Raw genomic sequence first — 23,169 nt, 5'->3', positions numbered from 1 at the left:
TCCCCCAGGAGTCACCTTGAAAGTAGGAGAAACAAGGGACCAAGATGGGAGGGGGCAGGGACAAAGAAGCGTGGTCCCCGTCTGACCTCCATGTGCCCGGGTACCTTCTTAATGCGCAGGAGCCGGACATCCTTTCCTACGATCTGCTCCGGGGTGAACTAGAGGGAAAGACAGTGGGGATGAAGGATGCCTGCCTGAAGGATGCAGGTGGGGGCAGGGGTGGGAGGGAAAGCCAGGCATATTGGGCCCCACAGAACACATGGTCAAGGGGACCTTGCACAGCCTCATCCCCATCAGTCTTCAGCTGGAGGTCCCAGGCCCCATGGGGCCCCATGGACACGCACACACAGAGATCGTTTTTCCCTGGGATTACTATGAGGGCTGGGCGAGAGCACGCCTTGTAAAAACACAGCACGGTGTCTGGTATGTAGTTAGTGCTCAGCAAGTGTCACTGTTGCTGTAAACCACACACACACACACACACACACACACACACACAGAGTTCACAATGGAATGCTGTTTGAAAGGAGCCTACACAGGGAAGAGCAGCTGGGGCCTCCCTGGGGCTGTTCACACGCCCTGCCTCGTCCCCAGGGCCCTCAGAACCCACAGTGCACCCGCACCAAACACACCGTAATCCCCCACCCCCCACTCCTGGGGTTACTCCCCAGGGGAGGAGAGCTATCTCTCACCATGGAGTAGGGGTCAAAGCCTTCCTCGTATTTCCGGAAATCCTGGAAGCAAAGGGAGGGTGTTAGGGCTTCAGAGCAGAGGCCCTTGAGAGTCACTGCAGGAAAGAAGCTTAGGGCGGAGGAAGATGGTGAATGGCTAGGAGGTAGGGGAGAGAGTGGTGAGGTGAGGGGGCAGTTGTGGACTGCATGGGGGATTCGGGGGGGAGGCTGGCAGCCCTGACACCCAGAGCACCCCTGCTCGGGAGAAGCGGGAAGCTACGGGAAGCATTTGAAGGACCCTGGCCCTGGATCCTGCACTGTTCCAGAGGGGTGGGCATCTGTGGCTGGCAGGGGCATCTGCTGACATCTAGGTGGTCTGGGCAGCCTTGCTGAAGGTCTCATTGCCCACAGCTTCAGGTCTTTTAGGCCCTTTCTCAGCTCCTCCAAGTGCCCACCTGAGGCCAGGTCCAGGCTTTGGGGGTGAAGCCCAGCTTTTCTCCACCCAGTGCTCTGACCCCAAAGAAGGACAATACTGCTCAAGAGGCTCCCTGGGGAAACCAGTCACAACATGATGGGCACGGGGAAGGGACATCAGGCACCCAGAGGCAAAGGACGGCTGTCTGTGCTTGCCCAGCGCCTGCACTGTTCTTAATGTAATGCTTATCTAGAAGGTAAGGCTCCACCCAGAACCTAGCCAGGGGAGGAGGAGGGGGACGCTCAGCTCTGGGGACCTGGCTTGGTGGGAGCTGTGGGAACAATATCCCTAACAATATGCCCTTCTCACCAAGCGAGGTGCTGAGAAGGGAGAAGGGGGAGCAGAGTCGGAAAAGCAGTGTCTTCCCAGGAGTCACACACAGAGAGCAGGAGCCCGGGGTCCATGGATTGAGGGGCCAGGCAAGTTAGTCCCCACGGGAAGGTGGGAGCAAAGGGGAAGCCCTGTGACAGGTGCCCATGCAGCCTCGCTGGACTGAGTGGAGTCACCTGCCAGCATACAGTCACCTGGGCCACACCAAGTGTCCCCTGGGGCCTGTGGTTGGCATCAGGGGAGGTCACAGCCTCCTCTGTGCCCAGCATGCAGCAACCAAGCTCTGGGCTCAAGATGGGGGCCAGATATCAGCAGATGGATCCCTGGGCATCTGCCTGCCCTGCCTCCTCCCTCGCCTTCATCTCCCGGGCTCAACCCCGAAAAGCCTGGGGGTCTCCAGCCTGGCCCAGCTCTGAGGCCACCCCAGGTTGGTGTGTGGGTGTCAGGGCAGCAGACAGAGGAAGGGTTGCAGCAAATCCATGGGCAAGAGGAGTCATTAGGCAGGACGTGGAGTCAATTCTCTTTCACGGAGAGCCTGCCTACCCCTGGCTGTGTCTTCTGGAAAAGTGAGCAGGGCTGGCTATGGGCCTCCCTCTCTCCTTCCCTCTGAGAATCTGCTCTCAGCGACAGGCCGGATGGCAAGGACTTGTGTCTTATGTGAATTTAGATTAGAGACCTATAAGCCGCTATCGTGGGTCGGCCCTTGAAGAGGGAGTCCAGCCCTTCGTCCAACAGATGGAGACACTGGGACCCAGAGAGGTGACGTTCATGCTCAAGTCACCCCGTCAGTGGGCAGTGAGGTGAAGGTCTGACTCCCAGTCTGGGCCCTTGGATTCCTCACCTTCCTGCCTCTCTCTCCTCGAGACCTATTTGTGCCTTGAATAACAAAACCCTTAAATGTCTATTTCATCCTGAGAGGCAGGATGGCGTAGGACTTAGGAGCCCAACTATGGAGGCTGACCTCCTGGGTCAAATTCAAAGCCAGGGTCTGACACTAGCTGTGCCATCAAGGGCATGACTCCTAATCTCTCTGCATTGGTTTCTCATCTATAAAATGCGGGTGGTAAAAGCACTTCCCTCCTAGGTTCTGGTAAAGATGAAAAGAATTAAAGCACATAAAGTATTTAGAAACAGTGCTTGTCCAGAAGGGAGTGTCATGATATACTTAAAGTGATGAAACGGAAGAACCTACAACCAAGATTACTCTACCCAGCGAGGATCTCATTCAGATTTGATGGAGAAATCAAAAGCTTTACAGACAAGCAAAAGCTAAGAGAATTCACCACCACAAACCAGCTCTACAACAAATGCTAAAGGAACTTCTCTAAGTGGGAAACACAAGAGAAGAAAAGGACCTACAAAAACAAACCCAAAACAATTAAGAAAATGGTCATAGGAACATACATATAGATAATTACCTTAAACATGAATGGATTAAATGCTCCAACCAAAAGACACAGACTGGCTGAATGGATACAGAAACAAGACCCATATATATGCTGTCTACAAGAGACCCACTTCAGACCTAGGGACACATACAGACTGAAAGTGAGGGGATGGAAAAAGATATTCCATGCAACTGGAAATCAAAAGAAAGCTGGAGTAGCAATACTCATATCAGATAAAATAGACTTTAAAATAAAGAATGTTATAAGAGACAAGGAAGGACACTATATAATGATCAAGGGACCAATCCAAGAAGAAGATATAACAATTATAAATATATATGCACCCAACATAGGAGCATGTCAATACATAAGGCAACTGCTAACAGCTCTAAAAGAGGAAATTGACAGTAACACAATAATAGTGGGGGACTTTAACACCTCACTTACACCAATGGACAGATCATCCAAAATGAAAATAAAGGGCTTCCCTGGTGGCGCAGTGGTTGAGAGTCCGCTTGCCGATGCAGGGGACACAGGTTCGTGCCCCGGTCCAGGAAGATCCCACATGCCATGGAGTGGCTAGGCCTGTGAGCCATGGCCGCTGAGCCTGCATGTCTGGAGCCTGTGCTCCGCAACGGGAGAGGCCACAGCACTGAGAGGCTCGCATATCGCAAAAAAAAAAAAAAAAAAAAATGAAAATAAATAAGGAAACAGAAGCTTTAAATGACACAACAGACCAGATAGATTTAATTGATATTTATAGGACATTCCATCCAAAAACAGCAGATTACACTTTCTTCTCAAGTCCGCACGGAACACTCTCCAGGACTGATCACATCTTGAGTCACAAATCAAGCCTCCGAAATTTAAGAAAATTGAAATCATATCAAGCATCTTTTCTGGCCACAACGCTCTGGGATTAGAAATGAATTACAGGGGAAAAAAAGGTAAAAAACACAAATACATGGAGGCTAAACAGTACGTTACTAAATAACCAAGAGATCACTGAAGAAATCAAAGAGGAAATCAAAAAATATCTAGAGACAAATGACAATGAAAACACGATGATCCAACACCTATGGGATGCAGCAAAAGCAGTTCTAAGAGGGAAGTTTATAGCTATACAAGCCTACCTCAAGAAACAAGAAAAATCTCAAATAAACAATCTAACCTTACACCTAAAGGAACTAGAGAAAGAAGAACAAACAAAACCCAAAGTTAGCAGAAGGAAAGAAATAAAGATCAGAGCAGAAATAAATGAAATAGAAACAAAGAAAACAATAGCAAAGATCAATAAAACTAAAAGCTGGTTCTTTGAGAAGATAAACAAAACTGATAAACCATTAGCCAGACTCATCAAGAAAAAGAGGGAGAGGACTCAAATCAATAAAATTAGAAATGAAAAAGGAGAAGTTACAACAGACACCGCAGAAATACAAAGCATCCTAAGAGACTACTACAAGCAACTCTATGCCAACAAAATGGACAACCTGGAAGAAATGGACAAATTCTTAGAAAGGTATAACCTTCCAAGACTGAGCCAGGAAGAAATTGAAAACATGAACAGACCAATCACAAGTAATGAAATTGAAACTGTGATTAAAAATCTTCCAACAAACAAAAGTCCAGGACCAGATGGCTTCACAGGTGAATTCTATCAAACATTTAGAGAAGAGCTAACACCCATCCTTCTCAAACTCTTCCAAAAACCTGCAGAGGAAGGAACACTCCCAAACTTATTCTATGAGGCCACCATCACCCTGACAACCACAACCAGACAAAGATATTATAAAAAAAGAAAATTACAGACCACTATCACTGATGAATATAGATGCAAAAATCCTCAACAAAAAACTAGCAAACAGAATCCAACAACACATTAAAAGGATCATACACTGTGATCAAGTGGAGTTTATCCCAGGGATGCAAGGATTCTTCAATATACACAAATCAATCAATATGATAAAACATATTAACAAATTGAAGAATAAAAACCATATGATCATCTCAATAGATGCAGAAAAAGCTTTTGACAAAATTCAACACCCATTTATGATAAAAACTCTCCAGAAAGTGGGCATACAGGGAAACTACCTCAACATAATAAAGGCCATATATGACAAACCCACAGCAAACATCATTCTCAATGGTGAAAAACTGAAAGCATGTCCTCTAAGATCAGGAACAAGAGAAGGACGTCCACTCTCACCACTATTATTCAACATAGTTTTGGAAGTCCTAGCCATGGCAATCAGAGAAGAAAAAGAAATACAAATTGGAAAAGAAGAAGTAAAACTGTCACTGTTTGCAGATGACATGATACTATACATAGAGAATCCTAAAAATGCCACCAGAAAACTACTAGAGCTAATCAATGAATTTGGTAAAGTTGCAGGATACAAAATGAATGCACAGAAATCTCTTGCATTCCTATACACTAATAATGAAAAATCTGAAAGAGAAATTAAGGAAACACTCCCATTTACCATTGCAACAAAAAGAATAAAATACCTAGGAAGAAACCTACCTAGGGAGACAAAAGACCTGCATGCAGAAAACTATAAGACACTGATGAAAGTAAAGATGATACCAGCAGATGGAGAGATATACCATGTTCTTGGATTGGAAGAATCAATATTGTGAAAATGACTATATGATCCAAAGCAATCTACAGATTCAATGCAATCCTTATCAAATTACCAATGGCATTTTTTACAGGACTAGAACAAAAAATCTTAAAATTTGTATGAAGACACAGAAGACCCAGAATAGCCAAAGCAGTCTTGAGGGAATAAAACTGAGCTGTAGGAATCAGACTCCCTGACTTCAGACTATACTACAAAGCTACAGTAATCAAGACAATATGGTACTGGCACAAAAACAGAAACATAGATCAATGGAAAAAGATAGAAAGCCCAGAGATAAACCCACGCACCTATGGTCAACTAATCTATGACACAGGAGGCAAGGATATACAATGGAGAAAAGACAGTCTCTTAATAAGTGGTGCTGGGAAAACTGGATAGCTACATGTAAAAGAATGAAATTAGAACATTCCCTAACACCATACACAAAAATAAACTCAAAATGGATTAAGGACCTAAATGTAAGACCAGACACTATAAAACTCTTAGAGGAAAACATCGGAAGAACACCCTTTGACATAAATCACAGCAAGATCTTTTTTGATCCACCTCCTAGAGTAATGGAAATAAAACCAAAAATAAACAAATGGGACCTAATGAAACTTAAAAGCTTTTGCACAGCAAAGGAAACCATAAACAAGATGAAAAGACAACCCTCAGAATGGGAGAAAATATTTGCAAGTGAATCAACAGACAAAGGATTAATCTCCAAAATATATAAACAGCTCATGCAGCTCAATATTAAAGAAACAAACAACCCAATCCAAAAATGGGCAGAACACCTAAATAGACATTTCTCCAAAGAAGATATACAGATGGCCAAAAAGCACATGAAAAGCTGCTCAACATCATTAATTATTAGAGAAATGCAAATCAAAACGACAATGAGGTATCACCTCACACCAGTTAGAATGGGCATCATCAGAAAATCTATAAACAACAAATGCTGGAGAGGATATGGAGAAAAGGGAACCCTCTTGCACTGTTGGTGGGAATGTAAATTAATACAGCCCCTATGGAGAAGAGTATGGAGGTTCCTTAAAAAACTAAAAATAGAATTACCATATGATCCAGCAATCCCACTACTGGTCATATACCCGGAGAAAACCATAATTCAAAAAGACACATGCACCCCAATGTTCACTGCAGCACTATTTACAGTAGCCAGGTCATGGAAGCAATCTAAATGCCCATCGACAGAGGAATGGATAAAGAAGTTGTGGTATGTATATAAAATGGAATATTACTCAGCCATAAAAAGAAACAAAATTGAGTCATTTGTTGAGATGTGGAGGGATCTAGAGACTGTCATACAGAGTGAAGTAAGTCAGAAAGAGAAAAACAAATATTGTATACTAATGCATGTATGTGGAAAAATGGTACAGATGAAGCGGTTTGCAGGGCACAAGTTGAGACACAGATGTAGAGAACAAATGTATGGACACCAAGGGGGGAAAGCCACAGGGGGGTGGGGATGGTGGTGTGCTGAATTGGGTGATTGGGATTGACATGTATACACTGATGTGTATAAAATTGATGACTAATAGGAACCTGCTGTATAAAAAAATAAATTAAATAAAATTCAAAAATTAAAAAAAATAAATAAAATTTTAAAATTAGTTTGAAATTTTAGATTCAAAAATAAAAGAAACATTTAAAAAAACAAAAAGAAATAGTGCTTGGCATACCACAGCTAAGTGTCAGCTGTCACCTGTCACTGCTCAGTCCTTGTTGGGGGCAGCTTCCTTTGCAGACCCTCCTATCTCACTGTACAGCTGACACCTCCCCTTTGTTCCCTGACTGCAGTCAAATCAGCCTGTAGTCAGATATTCGGTTATTGGTGAGGATGTTGGCTGCAAGATCTCCATCTTGGGGTCTCTTTCATCAGCAATGAGACAGCCAATCCAATGGCTGGCTCTGAGGATGTAAGCCCCAGGAGGTGGGAGGGTAAGTGGCTGCCTGCCTGAATCCACTCATGGACCTGCAAGGACTTCTGTGGGGCCCTGTGCACAGGAGCATCCCCTGCAGATGGAGGACCTGGGCCACCACTTCCTCCCTGATGGTGGTTTGGGGCCAAGTGGGGTTTGGTGAAGCTATGATCTGCCTTGAGGAGGCAAGACATGGGAAGGGGCAGGGAAACACCTCAGGCAGCCCCTTTTTCTCTCCTAGAGCTGCAGCAACCACCTATCTTGGCCTCTGTGACCCTCTGAGGGGTCCCTCTGCTGCTCCTCTATGAACAAACAGCAGCAAAAGAGGCCAGCCCCCAGGGACCCTGCTGCTTTCTCATCTTGGCCATGGGGTCTCACAAGCCCAGGATCCCCACCTGATATGAGACAGACAGACACACACACACCCCAAACCCCTGGCCACAGGTAACAGGACACAGTTTTGGCCTGAGGCTCCTGGAAGATGGCGCTTGGGGCCACCTCCAAGCTGACAGGCACTCCCAGAGAGGTCAGAGTGGGAGGGGCAGAGGGTGGTGGGGAGGACCACAGACACACGACGGGTATCATTTTACTTGTCGGAACGCTGTCTGATAAACCACCATCCTCTTCAACATCTCCTGTGGCTGCCAGAAAAAAAAAAAGTTCCACGCTGGATGTTACCAATAGGTCTCTTCTGCCCCCTGGTGCCAAACCCTGGGCCTGCCAGCCTGGGGTTGCTTGGCCAACATCCCTCCCCAGACAGACACAGCCTGATTTATGTAAGGGGCCCCTCAACGCCCCCAGATGCATCAGCTACCTAGTCCTAGTCAAGAAGACACCACCCCTTGTCATCAGCCTGAAAACACATTGCAGAGGCATCAGCAGGCTGTCCCAGGAGCGTGAACTGTGCTTTTTGGAGAGCTAAAGCTCAAAAGGAGTATCTGAGCTACTCCACCCTAACATTTGGATACGGCTTCCTTGAAAGGGGAATATAAACTCTGGCATGACTCCTCCCTCTGTGGGTGGGAGGCCTGTCAGGGGCCGGTACCCTTGCAAGGGGTGCACCTGAGTCCCAGCTTGCTCAGCTGTGGGTGACTGGGGGTGGGCAGACCCTCCCCCCGCTCAGGGCCACACCCCACATTCCCAGCCTTAGTGAGGAGCGAGACAGGAAGTGGAGAAGGGAAGTGGATCTGCTTTGGCCAGTTCCCCATCTGAGGGTGACACACGACAGGCCTTAGGGGCGCAGGCCAGGGCAACTGGAATCCCTGTGGGTTTTGGCAAAATGGCAAGTACGTAGGAGTTTGGGATTTGGAGTCTGAAAGACTAGAGTAAATTGTCAGTCCTGGCTCTGCCTTGGACAACCTACTTAACCCCTCTAAGCTCTGTTTCCTCAAGTGTTAAACAGGGCTAACGATAGGAACCATATTATTACTTCTAGATGGCGCTCTAAGCTGTTTGGTCAAGTGAGAAACAGGCATTTCTCTGGCTGTGGCAACATCCACTTATACCTATGTGAATTCACCTCTTGGCTAATGAGGAGGTGACAAGATGGCATCTGATGTGAGTTTGTATCCCACCTCGCTCTAGAGGCAGTAGCAGCTAGGGGAGACAGTCCATGTCTGCTCCTCTGGAGATGCCCTGGAGGGGACCCAAGGGGCTTACCAGGACCTCGGATTTCACAGTTGGCCTGTAGACGAAGTTGGGCTCCTGGTGGACCATGACAGGTTTGGAGATGGTGGACACGCCAGGGCCTCGTGGAGGCTGTGGGCTTGGGCAAAATGTCTATGGGGTTAGTTTAAAGAGAGACCCATGTGAGGTCATGGCCCGGGTGGCCCAGGCCAACCACAGCACTTTGACACACAGGCAAATTCACACCATGCACTGAGCTGGCCTGGTCCGTTCACCCTGCCGGATGTCCTAGGGACGGGGACAAGAAGTCCATTGGCCACAGTGTGTCCTGAGGCCACAGAAACTATTGGGTGGTTCTGAGGAATCAGGGACTTGAGCCAGAGCTTGCTATGGGGGCGCCAGCGGGCACTGTCAGTCAGAGGATACTTTCAAGGCTCTCTCTCAGTGGCCACGGCTGCCATCCAGCTTCCTCTCTCCCAAGGGAGACAGTTGCAGTTCCCGGACTGCGCATGCAGCATCCGCTGTTCCTGGTGGGTGGGCACAGAGGTGGGGGTTTGGGAAGGAGGACCAGTAAGTGCGGCATCCAGGAGAGCTAATGCAACACGTCTGCTTTGCTCTAACCCACTTGATCATCTTGGGCAAGACAAATCGGGTCACAGCCCTGCCCCAAACCCTTCACGGGTCCCCACTGACCACTAAGCTCCTTGGCTCGACCCCCATGGGCTTCTCTACTCTCCTTGGCAGCCTCATCCCCCACTCCTCGCCCTTCTCACACTGCCTAACTTGAGCCTCCAAAATGCCCGGTTTTCTTGCCTTCAGGGTTTTTTACCTGCCCAGGTGTTAGCTTGGGTATCACCACCTTTGGGGACCATTCCCTGAGCTTTTCCTCTCCACCCCCTCCCCTCAACATAGCACCTGTGCTTCCCTCATCTGCCCTGGTAGTGTGGGAGTTTCCTGCTTACTTGTCTGTCCTTCCACCAGACAGTCTCAGACAGGGACTGGGCTGCCTATTTTGTGGTGGTTCTCTGGTGCCCAGCACGGTGTCTGGCATATAGTAGGTGCTCATTAAACATGATACCTGAGTAAACGAATGACTCAGTATTATGGTGGGTGTATGGGGCAGTGCCTGGGAGTACACGTGGCTCTGAAAACCTTCCCCTGGCAGGTGCCTGTGTGGCAGGCACAGGTGCCGACCTGATACAGGTGTTTGTTTCCACCACCTGAGGCCTGCTGGTGGCGGGGCTGACTGTGCAGATGTGTGATGGTCCACACGTCCTACTGCAGCACTGATGACCACTCGCCAGTAGCATGCAGGGAGGAGAAGGTTGGGCAGGGTCAGCGGTGCATGGGCCGAAGTGCTGACACGAGCAGGATGAAGCTAACCAAAAGAGCTGACCCCTGGCCTCCGCATCAGGGACAACACTGGCTTTGATGTCACTTAAGAGATTTAGGGTCCAGTTCTTCAGAGGCTCCTTGTGTGGGGAGAGTCTCTTTTAACCTTCTCTCTGCTCTGATCAGGAACTAACAGTGGGAACTTTGTGATGCCTGGAGAAATCCAAGAAAGTTGGACCCTGTTTTTGAATCTTGACCCTGACTCAAAAGGTTGCAGTTTTCCTCCGATTTCACGTTTGCAGCTTCACCCAATTTGTCTTGTACCCTGATCTGTCACTGAGCGTAGGTAATGTCTATTGAGCACCTCCTACGTGCCTGCCACTCTCCCGAGTATTAACTTAGAATGAATTCATGTATTAACTCATTTGATCCATGTCATAAGTAGGTGCCGTCAGCATTCCCATTTTATGGACAAGGGTACCTAGGTTCGGATAGATGAAATAACACATGCCCAAAGCCATCTAGCCAGTGACTGAGCCAGGATTCAAACCTGGGTAGTTCCTTCCTGTCATCGTTATGTCCCCTGCACCTGCAATGCCCTTCTCCCATCCTCCATGTATCACCATCCCTCAAGGCTCAGCTCTACAGAGGCGCCTTCAACTTCCCATTAGAATGAATCTCTCCCACAGCACCTAGCCTCTGACAATTTTACAGCTGCATCCTGCCTGGTCAGCTGCTAATCCTTCAGATAGCAAAGTCCTGGAGAGCACAGGTGGGCCAATTGCCTCTGTGTCCGCTTCAGCACAGCTCCCCAGTCCCACACACGGAAGCACAAGGAAGGTGCTCAACTGATTACTGAGTTGAATTTGTTGAGGGAAAGCTGCTGCCCCTCTTGGTGGGGGCCACTCACAAGAAGGATGTGGGCCTCTTTGCCAGGCTAACTCAGCCCCTGCAAACTGCGCTGCCTGGGCTCTGGGGCAAGACATCCTTGGAACAGACAGACTTCTCTCTGCCAGAGCTCAGGGCTCAGGACCCCACCGGGAGTCCCTCTGAGAGTGCCCTGCTGGCAGCTGCAGCCTCGTCAGCGTCCGGCACTTCCTTCATTCCCACATTCCTTCCCCCAAGCGCCCCTGAATGCCCTGAGATGCTTATTCTGCACTTCATGCAGGAACTCAAATCCATGCAGGAAAAGTTAATAAAAACAACTGATCGGGAACCACTGACTAGCCTCCCCGCAAATCCCCACTCTTAGCTGACATGCGCTGCTGTAGTTCTGACTAGAGTCTTAGCCTCACAGCTACTGGAGCAGAGAAATATTTTGTTTTTCCCTCCAAAGGATCAAAGCTCCATCTCTTCCTTGGGGATCGCCTCTTAGGCTTTGGGTTAAGAACAATTAATGAGAAACACGTCTTTTTGAGAATGATCACTGTTCTCCCTGCTGACATCCAGGAAAAAGATCCCTAATCTTTTAGTAGTAAATTTGGAGCTTTCTAGGAACTATCCATTTTCATTTTTTCTGTAGCTGGAAGCTGGCCAGAAATTTATGGGCATTGTGCTTCAAGCTAACGCAGTTGGCTAGTGCCATAGAAAATGGCACAGTGATGCCCTAATTACTGGACAGTGTTATCACCTCATTTACAGAGCCTAATACTGCTCCCCTGCTTCCCATCCCCCAGAGAATTCATTTCCCATGTTCAAGGCTTTCTGAGCTAATATCAAGAAACAACTGGCTGTCATATAAGTAGAGCTCTGGCTCTTCATTAACACAGCCTTGCAAATACTACATTGAATGTTACCAGCCCATACTAGCCAAGTGGAGCAAAGAGAGAGCAATCAACACTGATACAATGTTGCTCATCCCCACTATCACAGGCAATTCACCACACAATACAGCACTTCAAAATCAGCAGAAACCACACACATGCAGGACATCCACGACATGCAGGCTGGGGAGCTTGTTCTTGGAAAATGGGGTGGGGGGATGCTTCTTCCCGTCTCCACTCACAGGAACAGAGGAGGGCGTGGGAAACAGAAGCCCGGCCCACTCTTCCTGCTTCCCAGCATAGCATGCAGAACAGAGGTAGTACCTTTGGGGTGGGTGGGAAGCTCCGTTCAGGGACGGGAGAGCTGGCCGGCTTCCCACTGTGGTTCTTTGCCTCCCAGTCCTCTGCTGGATTGCCTGTCTCCCCAGCGCGGAAGGGGTGGTTGCCTAGTGCCTCTTCCAGTGCCGAGGGCAGTGGGCGGGTAGGAGTGAGGTCTTGCGTAGGAATGGATGGTGGGGGAGGGATGGGAATGGGGGGTGGAGTGCGTTGCACCCAGGGTGAGGATGAGGCACTCACGTGGCCTGATGAGGGAAGGACAGGGGGCGCGGGGACCTTGGGGGGTGGGTTGCAGGGTGGAGGGTGGGGCATCACAGGCAAGGCAGAAGCAGTCTTGGGGGGATAGTGGAACATGTCCAAGGGGATGTCATCCAGGTCAGTGGTGTGGAGGTGCAGCCCACCTGCGAAGCGTCTCAGGGGTGGGGCCAGGGGAGACACAGAAGGCAGGGAAGGCGGGAGCCCTGTGGTCATCTGGGGGGTTGCAAGGAAGTTCTGTAACTGCTTAGTGCCCCACTTCACAATACATCGAGTATAATGCTCATCTATTTGTTTCTCTTGCTGCTGAAGACCCAGCACCCTCAAGCCAGAACCATGGGGGTGTCACTTCTCTGCCACCTGGGTGCCCAGCTGATCCCATACGAGGTGGCCAGTAGGGAGTGCCCAAATGCAGGGGAGCCCCAAGTTATGTGGGTGGTAAGAAGGCGACCATATAATCCATTAGATGACCAATTAGATGACCAATAGTCATCTAAACTGGAACACACTTGACAGTGAAAAGGACATCTGAGTAGTTATGCCAGGACAACAGGCCTAACCGGGATCATCTCAGATGAGCTGGGACTTAGTGGTCACTCTGGAAATAATCCCAGAAATACAGACATGCCCCCCTCCTCAAGAGAGGAAGGGGGAGTGGGCTGGTTGGCGGCCCTGGACAGTGAAGCTTGCCAGTGGCCATCTTGCCTCCCGCTGTCCCCAGGGTGGGTCTATGTGGAAAGAAGGGCTCTGTTACCTCTGAAATCTCAGTATCAGCAGAGGAAATCTGCTCAAGGCGCGTCTGACAGAGCCTTTCCACCCAATATTGAATCTTTTCCGATTCCTCAAGGTCTTCCCGCTCTGTCTCCGATACCTGGGACCCAAGGCCGGCGCAAAATGGAGAGGACAGAGGGCACACTTGAGTCACATGTGGGCGGCACACTCAAATCAGAACAGAAGCACTTCTTAAAAAAACCCAGAGAATTGTTGGGTGTGTCAATTACCTAGAAAAAGCCCCAGGCTTGTTCCACCTGGCCCCAGAGGAGGTGGAGATAAGGGGGAGGGGGTGTTAGGGTGTTGGGCTAGCTAACAGCAGGTGTAGGCAAAATCGGAGAAGGAGCTCGTGCATTGCGTGGGATTAGCTGGCCCCTAGGATCCCCACCAACCCTGAGGCTCTTATGATTCTCCAAGTACGGTCCTTTTATAGGCTCTCAGCACCTCCCAAGAGTTCAGCTGTACTCTTTTTCATCTCCCCTCCAGGCCGCCTTGTCCTCAGGAGCACAAGCTCAATTTTATCTTTAATCTTTTAGCTAATTTGCTCCTAATGAGAGATCTAATGCACTTCACATTTTTCAGGACTTCTCTGGATTTGTAATCTAATCAGTTTGGCATTCTGATTCATGGAAGCATTAAAGAGAAGCGAAACCAGTTAATATCTCCAACAGCTAGGGAGTTACCTAGGAAACAGGAATATGCTGGAAGACTACTTTTGACATGTCTTGAAGGGGACAGCCTTAGATATATTCCTGGGTTGAAGAGGTCTAGAGGTTTCAGACACATCTCATGTTGATGGGAGCAGCCTCAAACTCACAGCCTGATTAATTGGGGGATGACCTCAGACCCCCCACCTGCCTAAAGGGGTTAGCTTCAGACCCATACCCTCAGACACAAGGCAGACTGGGGAAAACGGGTCTTGGATTCATAACCTGGGTTGGGGAGGGGGTTGTCAAACTGTCAAACTGACACAGATCTAATGACAGGTGGGTAGAAGGCTAACTTCAGATCTACAGCTGAACAGAGGGTTAGCCTCCGACTCAAACCCTGAGCAGGGAGGGCAGCCTCACAGCCACACGGAGGGTGGAGCGGCCTAGCCTTGCGCTCATACTCTGGTTGGGGGTGATGGGAGTAGAGGACAGACTCAAATTTCTAACCACATGTATAGAGGCTAACCCGAGACCTACAATCTGGGCAGAGAGGCCCCTGAGCAAGCGGGCCCGTCTCGATCCCAAACGTACACTAAGCCAGAGGCTAGTCTCAGATGACTCTGGGTAGGTAGGAAGATGTCACTCTCCAGCCTGGGGAGGAGGCCAGGCTCACTCCATCCTTGGACTGCATTTGGGAAGAGCAACTCCATCTGGTTCCCTGAGAGCGTGGTGGGGACCAACCAAACTGCCCCAGGAAAGCTCACCAGGCCTGGGAGCAGGACACATACCTCCTGGGCCAGCCGGTTGATCTTCAGTTGCTTTTCCTTCTCTAGCATTTCCTCTTTCTCTTTGTAAAGCTTTTGCTCAAATTCCAGTTCCTTCTTATTCTTTCTCAACTCCTGAAGGCTATCATACTTGGCTTTCTTCTTATCCTTTCCTTTCTGAGCAGATGTGGCATTGTTTATAAGACAAGGGTTACAAGGTAGTGTTGACACTGGCACAGCACAGCAAACAGGGCATTCAGTCTTCAGACAACAGCAGGCAACCACCCCACGGTGAGCCCCTCCCCTAGCTCTGCCCCACCACACTGGGCATTGGACTTAAGGTTAAGGACAGGCAGGACGCTGCTACCCATCACAGAGTGAGACACATTTCCCTGTGCCAGCCAGAAGAACTGGCTTACTAGTTCACTAACAAGCTGTGTGACCTTGGTTAAGTTCCTTAACCTCTCTGGGCCTGGTTTATCTCATCTCCAAAATGGGGGAAATACCTACCCCACAGGTTTGCCATTCAGAGCCAATGAAATAACATCTATGAAAGAGCTTCGTGAGTTTCAAAGCGCTGTATTTTAAAAAGCATTGTATTTCTTAGTAACTGGGCATATGCCTTCTCCAACAACTGGATGTCAGACATCACAGGTGCATCCTGGTAGATTCTAGAGAAAATCTGGGACAGATCCCCGGTCCTGAGCTAGAGGAGAAGGGTGTCAGCCTCCGACCTGGGAGCCCAGAGCCAGGGACATCAGATTTTGTCCTGATGCTTAAACTCCAGACCATTTCATCCTGGAGAGTCCAAATCCACTGTTCCCTCTGAACTAGTCTCCTGAACTGAGGACTAGACAGAAACTACAGGACTGGGAGATGGTGGGCAGGAGAAGGTAGGGAGGATGGCCTAACTGCTCTTCACTGGCCATCAGGGTTGAAGAGGACTGGGGGAAGGAGATGCAGGGCAAACAGACTTCTTTTTCCTGTTTGAATTAGACCACAACGTCTGCCTTCCTGGTTGCTTCTCCCATGGGCTTGCAGGGAAGCCAGGGAGTAAGGAATGAAGAAAATTAAGATTTATGGACTACCTATGTGCTAAGGGATTAAAAGCTGATTATCTCATAAATACATATTACCCCCTTCTGATGAAAGAGCCGAGGTTCAGAAAGGTGAAGTCCCTTGCTGGACGTCAAACATCTAGTAAGTGATGGCGCCAGAGTTTGGACCTGAGCTTCCCCACGGTGCTCTGATGAGCTGGGGGCAATGGAGCACGGTAGGAGGGAGCGTCAGACCCCATCACACAGCATGGAGCACAGGGGCCAGCAGAGAGAGTCAACACTCTTGGGAGGGAGGAAGCCTGCACGTTCATTGAGCTCACCCCCAAACCCACGAGGCTTCCTAGGGCCTGCTCTCAGAATTCCTGAATCATCCCAGCATCCAAGGCCAGGAAGGAGGAATTGACTTTCCCAGCAATGGACACACAACTTTGTCCACAGCTGGAGGGGCATGATGGGTCATTATGGACATGTGACCGAGTCATTCTGCCTCCCCTCCTAAAGACTACCCCCACCTCTGTGCACAGGTTCCCCATCTAGGATATGGGGACTCACCCCCAGAGCAGTCTGTGAGCCACTTGAGAAAATGGTTTTCACTACTTCAGAGTTCTGCTTGATTCCTTCCTACCCCGTTCACTAGACTCTCAGCTCAGTTGATAGATGAATCCCTACTATCATATTATCAATTCAGACAATTCCCCAAGAGGAGCCAGAAACATTCTACCCAATGGCAGCTTGCTAGACTAAGGGCATGGCCTCTCACAGGGACCATCATAATAGGCATGGCCATTCTACTAGTTTAAAAAAAAACACCAGTGTTAAGATTTTAGAGCTAGGGCTCCTGGGTGGGGCAGGCAGAGATGACAGTTTCTGTCCCATTCCCAAGAAAAAAGTACCTGCTTACGGATGCAGAAAGGCAAGCTGCCCCACAGCATTGCCTACTGATCACACACTAGCCTTCTCCATACGTGTTACTTAGCTGTGTGTGAATCTGCCTGCCTGCCAGATGGCGGGCTCCTACAAGTAGGGCTGGTCTCCGTGATTTACTCAAGCCGTCCTGGGAAAAGGATTCAGTCAGAAACATGAATCCTTCAGGCGCTGGAATAGACTTTGTGAGGTCACAGGCCTGGGCGCCTTGAGACCCAGAGGGCTCAAGAAGACACTGAATAGTTATCTTTTCAAATAAGGGGAACTTTTTGCATTGCTGATCAAGGCCATAGAGGGCCACTTGTATTACCTGGGGACTTCGCTCCAGCTGCTGGGAGACAAAGCATCTCACATGACTCTAGAAAAAATGTCAATGGATTTTCAGAGCCAGCATGAGGGACATGATTCTGTTGTCCTTTAGCTGTCAGTTAAATTCATGGCAGATATTCCTTCTGGTCCAGACTGAGAGGAGAGGCAGATGGGGTGGATGCGCTCTTGTTTCTACCTAGATGCAATTTTTCTCTCTTTTGGAAATGAAATGAAAAGCAAAACACCAGCCATTTCTGGAATGACTGGACTAATGAATAGAGGAAAATAAGCTTTCCTATTCACCAAGAGTGATTTTCGAGTGACATGATTTCTGATGGGAGGTGTGTGTGGAGGAGAGGCTAGTTCTTTTACATTTATCTAGTTATTAGTGCCTGGAAAAGATTTTACCTGTACATCTCCTTTTATTATTTTTTCAAATAAAATCCTCTGTGTGCGTGTCTCATAACCTGCACCCAACTTGATTTTTCACTGTCTGACCTTGGCTTCTGGTCTTGGCTTCTGGTTCTACTTGACAGAGAAACAAAGCAGAAGTTTCCTGCCATGGCTCTGTCCTGTCCCGTGCCCAGTGGGGCTGGTGCCGACCCAGCAGTGCCTGATGGTACCTGGGAAGGTCTCAGCCCATGAATACCTCCCCCACGATGCCACTGTGACAGCGCCCTGCCATCTGACATCAGTCTGACAGAGAGGCACAGACAGGGTTAGCCCCCCACCAGTGAACAGGCGGTCACACTGTTGAGAGACGACAGGAGAAGAAACAATGTTTGGAAAAGGTCAAAACCAACAGCAAACTCAGCAGCAAACAGCACCCAGTCCTGGCCTACCTTCCGGATGGTTGGGAATTTGCCATCGTAGCGATAAAACCATCCAAAGGCTATAAGAACACAGAGAACAAAGCAATGAGATGCAGTTCAGCTCAGCCAGAGCATCCGTGGGCAGCAGCCAGGAGGAGTTGGGTTCCCAAGGAACTCGCGGCTTTGTGAGATGAAGAGCAGCCTCGGCAAATTCAACAGCAGAACCGCACCCTCTATCTGACTCTCCACTTACCTGGCCTCACCTGGGTTGTAAAGCAGGCCAAAGACCACCTGAGAAAGGGCCCGATTCCCAGGCCCCGGGCCACTGTCAGCTGCCTCCCCCAGGACACTGGCTTCAGCAGTCAGTGCCAGAAAGTCAAAGAGAAAGCCCCTTGTAGAAGGATGTGCTTTTCCCCATCACAGCCACAGTCTGCAAACACAAAGCCCCATTGAACAAGGCCTCTCCTGACTGGCGTCAGGTTCCTCCATCCAAGAAACAACCCGAAACAAAAGGGAGCCTGGGTCTCTGCCTAGAACGACTGTCAGACAGAACAAAACTGTCTTGTCTCACAGAGCAGGCCACGTCCTCTGCTTTCAACCGCGGAAGAGAAGGCTCTGGCAGGGTCAGCTCAGGGAAGGACGCTCAAGCAGCAGTGGGCAGGAGATCTGCCCCCAGAAAAGCATATCCCCACCCAGGCCAGATCACCAGCCCCCTGCCTTCCCCAGGCAACAGCATGACGGATGGGCTAATACCTCAAGGCTGAAGCTCCCTGGCCAGAAGTGATGGCTTAATTACCCACCCTTGACCAGCCTGAGCTCTGGAACAGGATCTAGAAAGCCCCCTGCTAGACCCAGCACTATCCTCCTAGTTGCTGGATGTTGGGGAGGTCTAGGGAGTCTTGGGGGAGAGGCCAGAGCAGCAGAGAAAGAACTTAGGCTTGGGTAGTATTAAATATTTGAACCAGCAGTTCCAGCTGACATTTCAGCCTGGCCGTGAGTCTTGTCCTTAAGGTATTGTATGCAGTGCTTGGACCAAGCCGGGGCTTGGAGCAGCTTCCCGGACTCCAGGAGTCCCTACCACATATTGGACCCTCAGAGCTAGGTGTCTGCAGGGCTGGCAGGAGGAGGCGGGCAGGGCAAACAGAGCAGCAAGGCCAGGGAGCGAAGCGGGGGCCGCAAACCTGCTCTCCCTGCTTTTCCGTGCCTCCGTCCAGGTCATCTGCTGGGTCAAACTCGGGGTCCACTCCCAGATCATCTACCCGGGAAAAGAGGAGGAAGGAAGCTGGTGAACCAAGAAGGACTTGGGAGATCAAGAGGCCAGAGGTGCTTGGGGGTGCCTGGGGGCCTGTGACCAGCTTACTCCATGGGAGAGCTGGGAGGTCAGGGACGACAACAGGGCTCAGGAATCTAGAGCAAAGGTTTCTTGCTCTGGGATGGTGCGTGCAGTGCTTTCAACCTTGGTAGTTCTCATTTCTCCATCTGTAAAATGGGCTCACAACAGGGGCCTCTGATCTGACAGCAGCATGAGAACCATTTTGCAGGGCGTTTGGTTGAAACAGGAGGTGCAGTACTGATGACAGGAATATCTGAGTATTATACACGTTTGATGCCAAGGGCTTGCAATGGGAAACAGATCCTCCCAGCTTCTTCTCACCACCCTTAGAGCTCTGGGTCCCCAGGGAATGTCAGAACTGTGTGTGTGGGTAGCAGACGGAAGTTTGGGATCCTGAGGAGGTGAGGAGGTCCCAAGGGGTAAAAGAGGCGCGTGTGCTTAGAAAGACATGAATTCTGACCTAATGTGGAGAATAGCAAACTGTCCTTTCCAGTGATTTCTAACCTGGACTCTGGCCTCCCTGGGGCCCTGGAAAGTAGTGTTTGAGTCTGCTATGAGCTGCTTATTAATATTTCAAACTATTAATTAGAAGAGCTGGCCTATTAACCTATGAAAAGGCTATACGTAAGTTCCTTTGCTTTTGCCTCGGTTTATATTTACTCAACAATGGAACACTGATGCTTTCTTGCTAACAAGAGGGACTGCTTAATAAAACAGTGAATACAAATGATTACTTAATAGTGTAGTAGGAAAAAACTCAACTTCCAAACCATGGGGTCTAATGGGATTGGGGGCTAATAGATGGGGTCCTTGATGAGAAGGCTGGAAAGCTCTTATTTAAACTTCTTATCTTTCAAGCCTCCTTCCAGCTCTGGGAACCTTAATTACCCCTCTGCCCCCTTTTGCTTTTGCTAAGGAAAGCTATTCTGGGGCCTCTGTGACTGTACGTCCTGGCTTTGAGGGCTCAGTGCAATGTTGAGGTTCTGCTCAACATTGAGGTCGGTCGTGGGTAGGCAGGCAGAGCCCCTGGGAAGCAGGCGGGGAGGGGAGCAGTCAGTCCCCCCTGATCATTAGGATGAGTGGCTTCGTTTTCCAGGCAAGAGATGCTTCACACTCTTTCCTGTCTGTTCAAAAATGCTGGCTCCACACAGGCACAAGACACCTGAGTCAGGTAGAACCTGTCAGCTGACTGGACCCCCAGATTGAAGAGTGGTCAGGGAGGGGCTGGCTGCAGCCTGGCCTGTCGGCCCTAAAAGGCAGAGACCATTCCAGCCTTCGAGGAATGGGGAAAAGGTGGGAACTGAGCTGGCCCAGAGGCCTTCCTGCACTTCCTGCCTAATCTCCAAAGTAAAATTAAACTGCCGATGCAGATGCAAATGGATGGTGGTGGCCTGGCTGCCTCAGCTCAGGCCGGCAGAGCCTGGTCCTCAATCACTTGCTTCCTCCCGTTCCCTTAGAAGACATTTGCATCTCCAGCAAAGGGAAAGCTTTTGCTCCTTTTATTCAAGAAGCTTGATTTGGTCGAAAAGCACTGAATAAATAGCTAGAGAAAGGGCTTTTATTTTTCACAGTTCCTGAGAGGGTGTGTTTGCTTTGAGGCCAAGACCCAATTTCTAGGAAGGTACTAAATTGACTAGGATTACTTTCATGAGAAGCAATTAAAATCGATTTCTCTCTTTCGGAAGCTCCTATTTCACTCCAAAGAACAAATTAGCTACCTGTCTAAGGCACAGATTATTCGCCGGGAATCTAGCTCTGGCCACATCCTCAACTCATACCAAATGTCATGGGGGCGGCTGATGAGAAAGTGCTTTGTCCTTCGGAGAGGATCCGAGATGACATTGCCCCGGTTCCAGCAAGAAATGTGCTGGGAGATGCTTGCCCTGCACCAGCGAGGGGTGACGTGGAACCATCCAGATGCCCTGCGCCTCTTGTTGACTCAAGTGGCCTGGGTTGGCAAGTTGATGTCCCTCTAGGGCTCGAGTATGATTCAAAGTTGGGGCCAAAGCTGTCCGGACCCCATCACAGGATCCCAAATGGCTGCTGCACAGGGGAAGTGGGGGAACCTTGGTGCTTAGGTGCAGACTTGCCTCATACTGGGAGGGTCCAAGGTCGGCTGAGCGCAGTCAGCTGGAGTGGAATCTGCCTTGTGTCAAGTACAAATCGAAACAGCTGTCAAGTCAGCGAGTAAAGGCCCAACCAGGCATCCTGGACCTGTGACTGCCACGGCCCCCCAAGCTGCCTGGCTCCTGGCTCCCCACCACTACCCCACTGAAGAAGCACTGAGACTGAGCCCCCAACCCTGCCCTGGTGGTGTGAGCTGCCCCTTGTAGAGACGTGACATTCTGGGAGTTGGGGTGGAGAGCAGGTGGACGGGGGAGCACGTGGTGGGGGCCTGGACTGCAAGTGGACATGGGAACACAGGACAGAGGAAGAAAGGAGATGGGAAGGGCAGAGGTTGCTGAGGCCCAAGGATGGCTGCAGTTTGGTGCCTGGGAGTGTCACACAGTTCTCTCCCCGGCTCCATCCTCGGAGTGGCATGACTGCAGTCCACACACAGGGATGCAGGTGGTAGGGGCACTTCGGTAAGCTCCTCCTGCAATTGCTCACCAGCCTTGGACCACCAGAGTCCTTCTCTCACGTGAGCCCCTTCCCCTCTTTCTTGCTGTTTTACCCCAGCCCCAATTCAGAACCGGGCAAGAGGAGGACACAACACCTGACACACTAGGATGATAATCCCATCAGCAGTTCGCTTTTGCCACAGCTCTCCAGCTCTTCTTCAGAAGTCCAAGGGCACATGCCTGAGTCTGTGTCATGGGGGAGAGCCTGGCAGCAGGCCCCCAGGACAAGGAAGGCAGGCAGATCCCAGCCATCCCAATGCCCTGGCAGACAGCTCCTGGCAACTGGCTGCCCCTCCATGAAGAGAGAGCCATGGCCTGTTCACCTGGGCAGGTGGTGGTGAGTGGCGGGAGACCTCTATCTTTGTCTAGACATCCCCAGCCCCAGAAGGAAGCCCCCTCTCCCCTGGCACATGATACATACACTTTGGCTTGCGAAGGGGTACTGGGTGCAACTCGGTGGTGATGGTTTTAGACGACAGGAGCTGTTCCTTTGAGCCCCAGTCTTCTTCCCACTGCTTCTTAAAATTCTCTTCCTCCTCCACGATCCTGAAATAAGACGCCTGTGACTGGAGTCAGAACCTTTGCAGGCCTGCCTTCTGCCTATTGGGGAACGTCAACCAGCCTGGGGAGAAGCCACGTGGTTGTAGCTGTGACGAAAACGAGTCCCTGGCACTTGTATTCTAAATCAGGTGTGAATGCCACCCTGACAGTTACAAGACTGTATTCCAGTTACCCTAATATGATGGGTTTTACTAGGATTATGGAATGACCACAAATAAAGGACGGTCCACAAGGGGACAAGAGGGCCAGGTAAACTGGGCCTGGAGGTGGCCTCTGGGGCCGCACTCCCGCGAGTACACTCACGTCCACGCACAGACATGTGTGTGCAGACACATGGGGCCAAGGCACTCACTGTTCCATCTCCTTCCGGTATCTCTCATTTTCCTCTGCTGCCTTCTGGGCAATTTCCTTTTTCCTTCTGAAACACAAATGCAAGTTGGCATGTTGGAGTCTATGTCAGAGAAGTTAACTCTTCCTTGCAGCTAACCTCTGATTTGAGAAAAGTTTTAAATATTCCTTCCAGGCTCCTTTCCAAGGATGCCTGGACCAAATTTGGATGCTGGGAAAGAGGATCCAGAAAAGTCTGGATCCTGTGCTCTTGTGTGGTTTCGTCTGGC

At 49.7% G+C, this 23,169-nt stretch overlaps 1 protein-coding gene across 4 annotated transcripts in view; it reads right to left on the bottom strand.

The window, feature by feature from the left end:
- The window catches only part of USH1C (USH1 protein network component harmonin), a 52,561-nt gene that overhangs the window by 7,452 nt on the left and 21,940 nt on the right, over positions 1-23,169 (bottom strand). Inside the window, exons 13-18 of one of the 4 annotated variants that reach the window (XM_060303453.1) lie at positions 22,905-22,970; positions 22,413-22,537; positions 19,219-19,292; positions 18,068-18,117; positions 693-734; positions 105-158 (exon numbers count right to left, since the gene is read on the bottom strand). In XM_060303453.1, coding sequence (XP_060159436.1) covers positions 137-158; positions 693-734; positions 18,068-18,117; positions 19,219-19,292; positions 22,413-22,537; positions 22,905-22,970 — 379 coding nt within the window. In that variant the 3' untranslated portion in view covers positions 105-136. Of the gene's footprint in view, positions 1-104; positions 159-692; positions 735-18,067; positions 18,118-18,290; positions 19,293-22,412; positions 22,538-22,904; positions 22,971-23,169 lie in introns of those variants that run through there. The other 3 variants (XM_030831513.2, XR_009564892.1, XR_009564893.1) reach the window with 3 other exon arrangements.

The sequence above is a fragment of the Globicephala melas genome, chromosome 8 (genome assembly GCF_963455315.2).
Source record: "Globicephala melas chromosome 8, mGloMel1.2, whole genome shotgun sequence".
Taxonomy (NCBI): domain Eukaryota; kingdom Metazoa; phylum Chordata; class Mammalia; order Artiodactyla; family Delphinidae; genus Globicephala; species Globicephala melas.
This window is presented reverse-complemented; position numbering and strand designations above follow the sequence as displayed.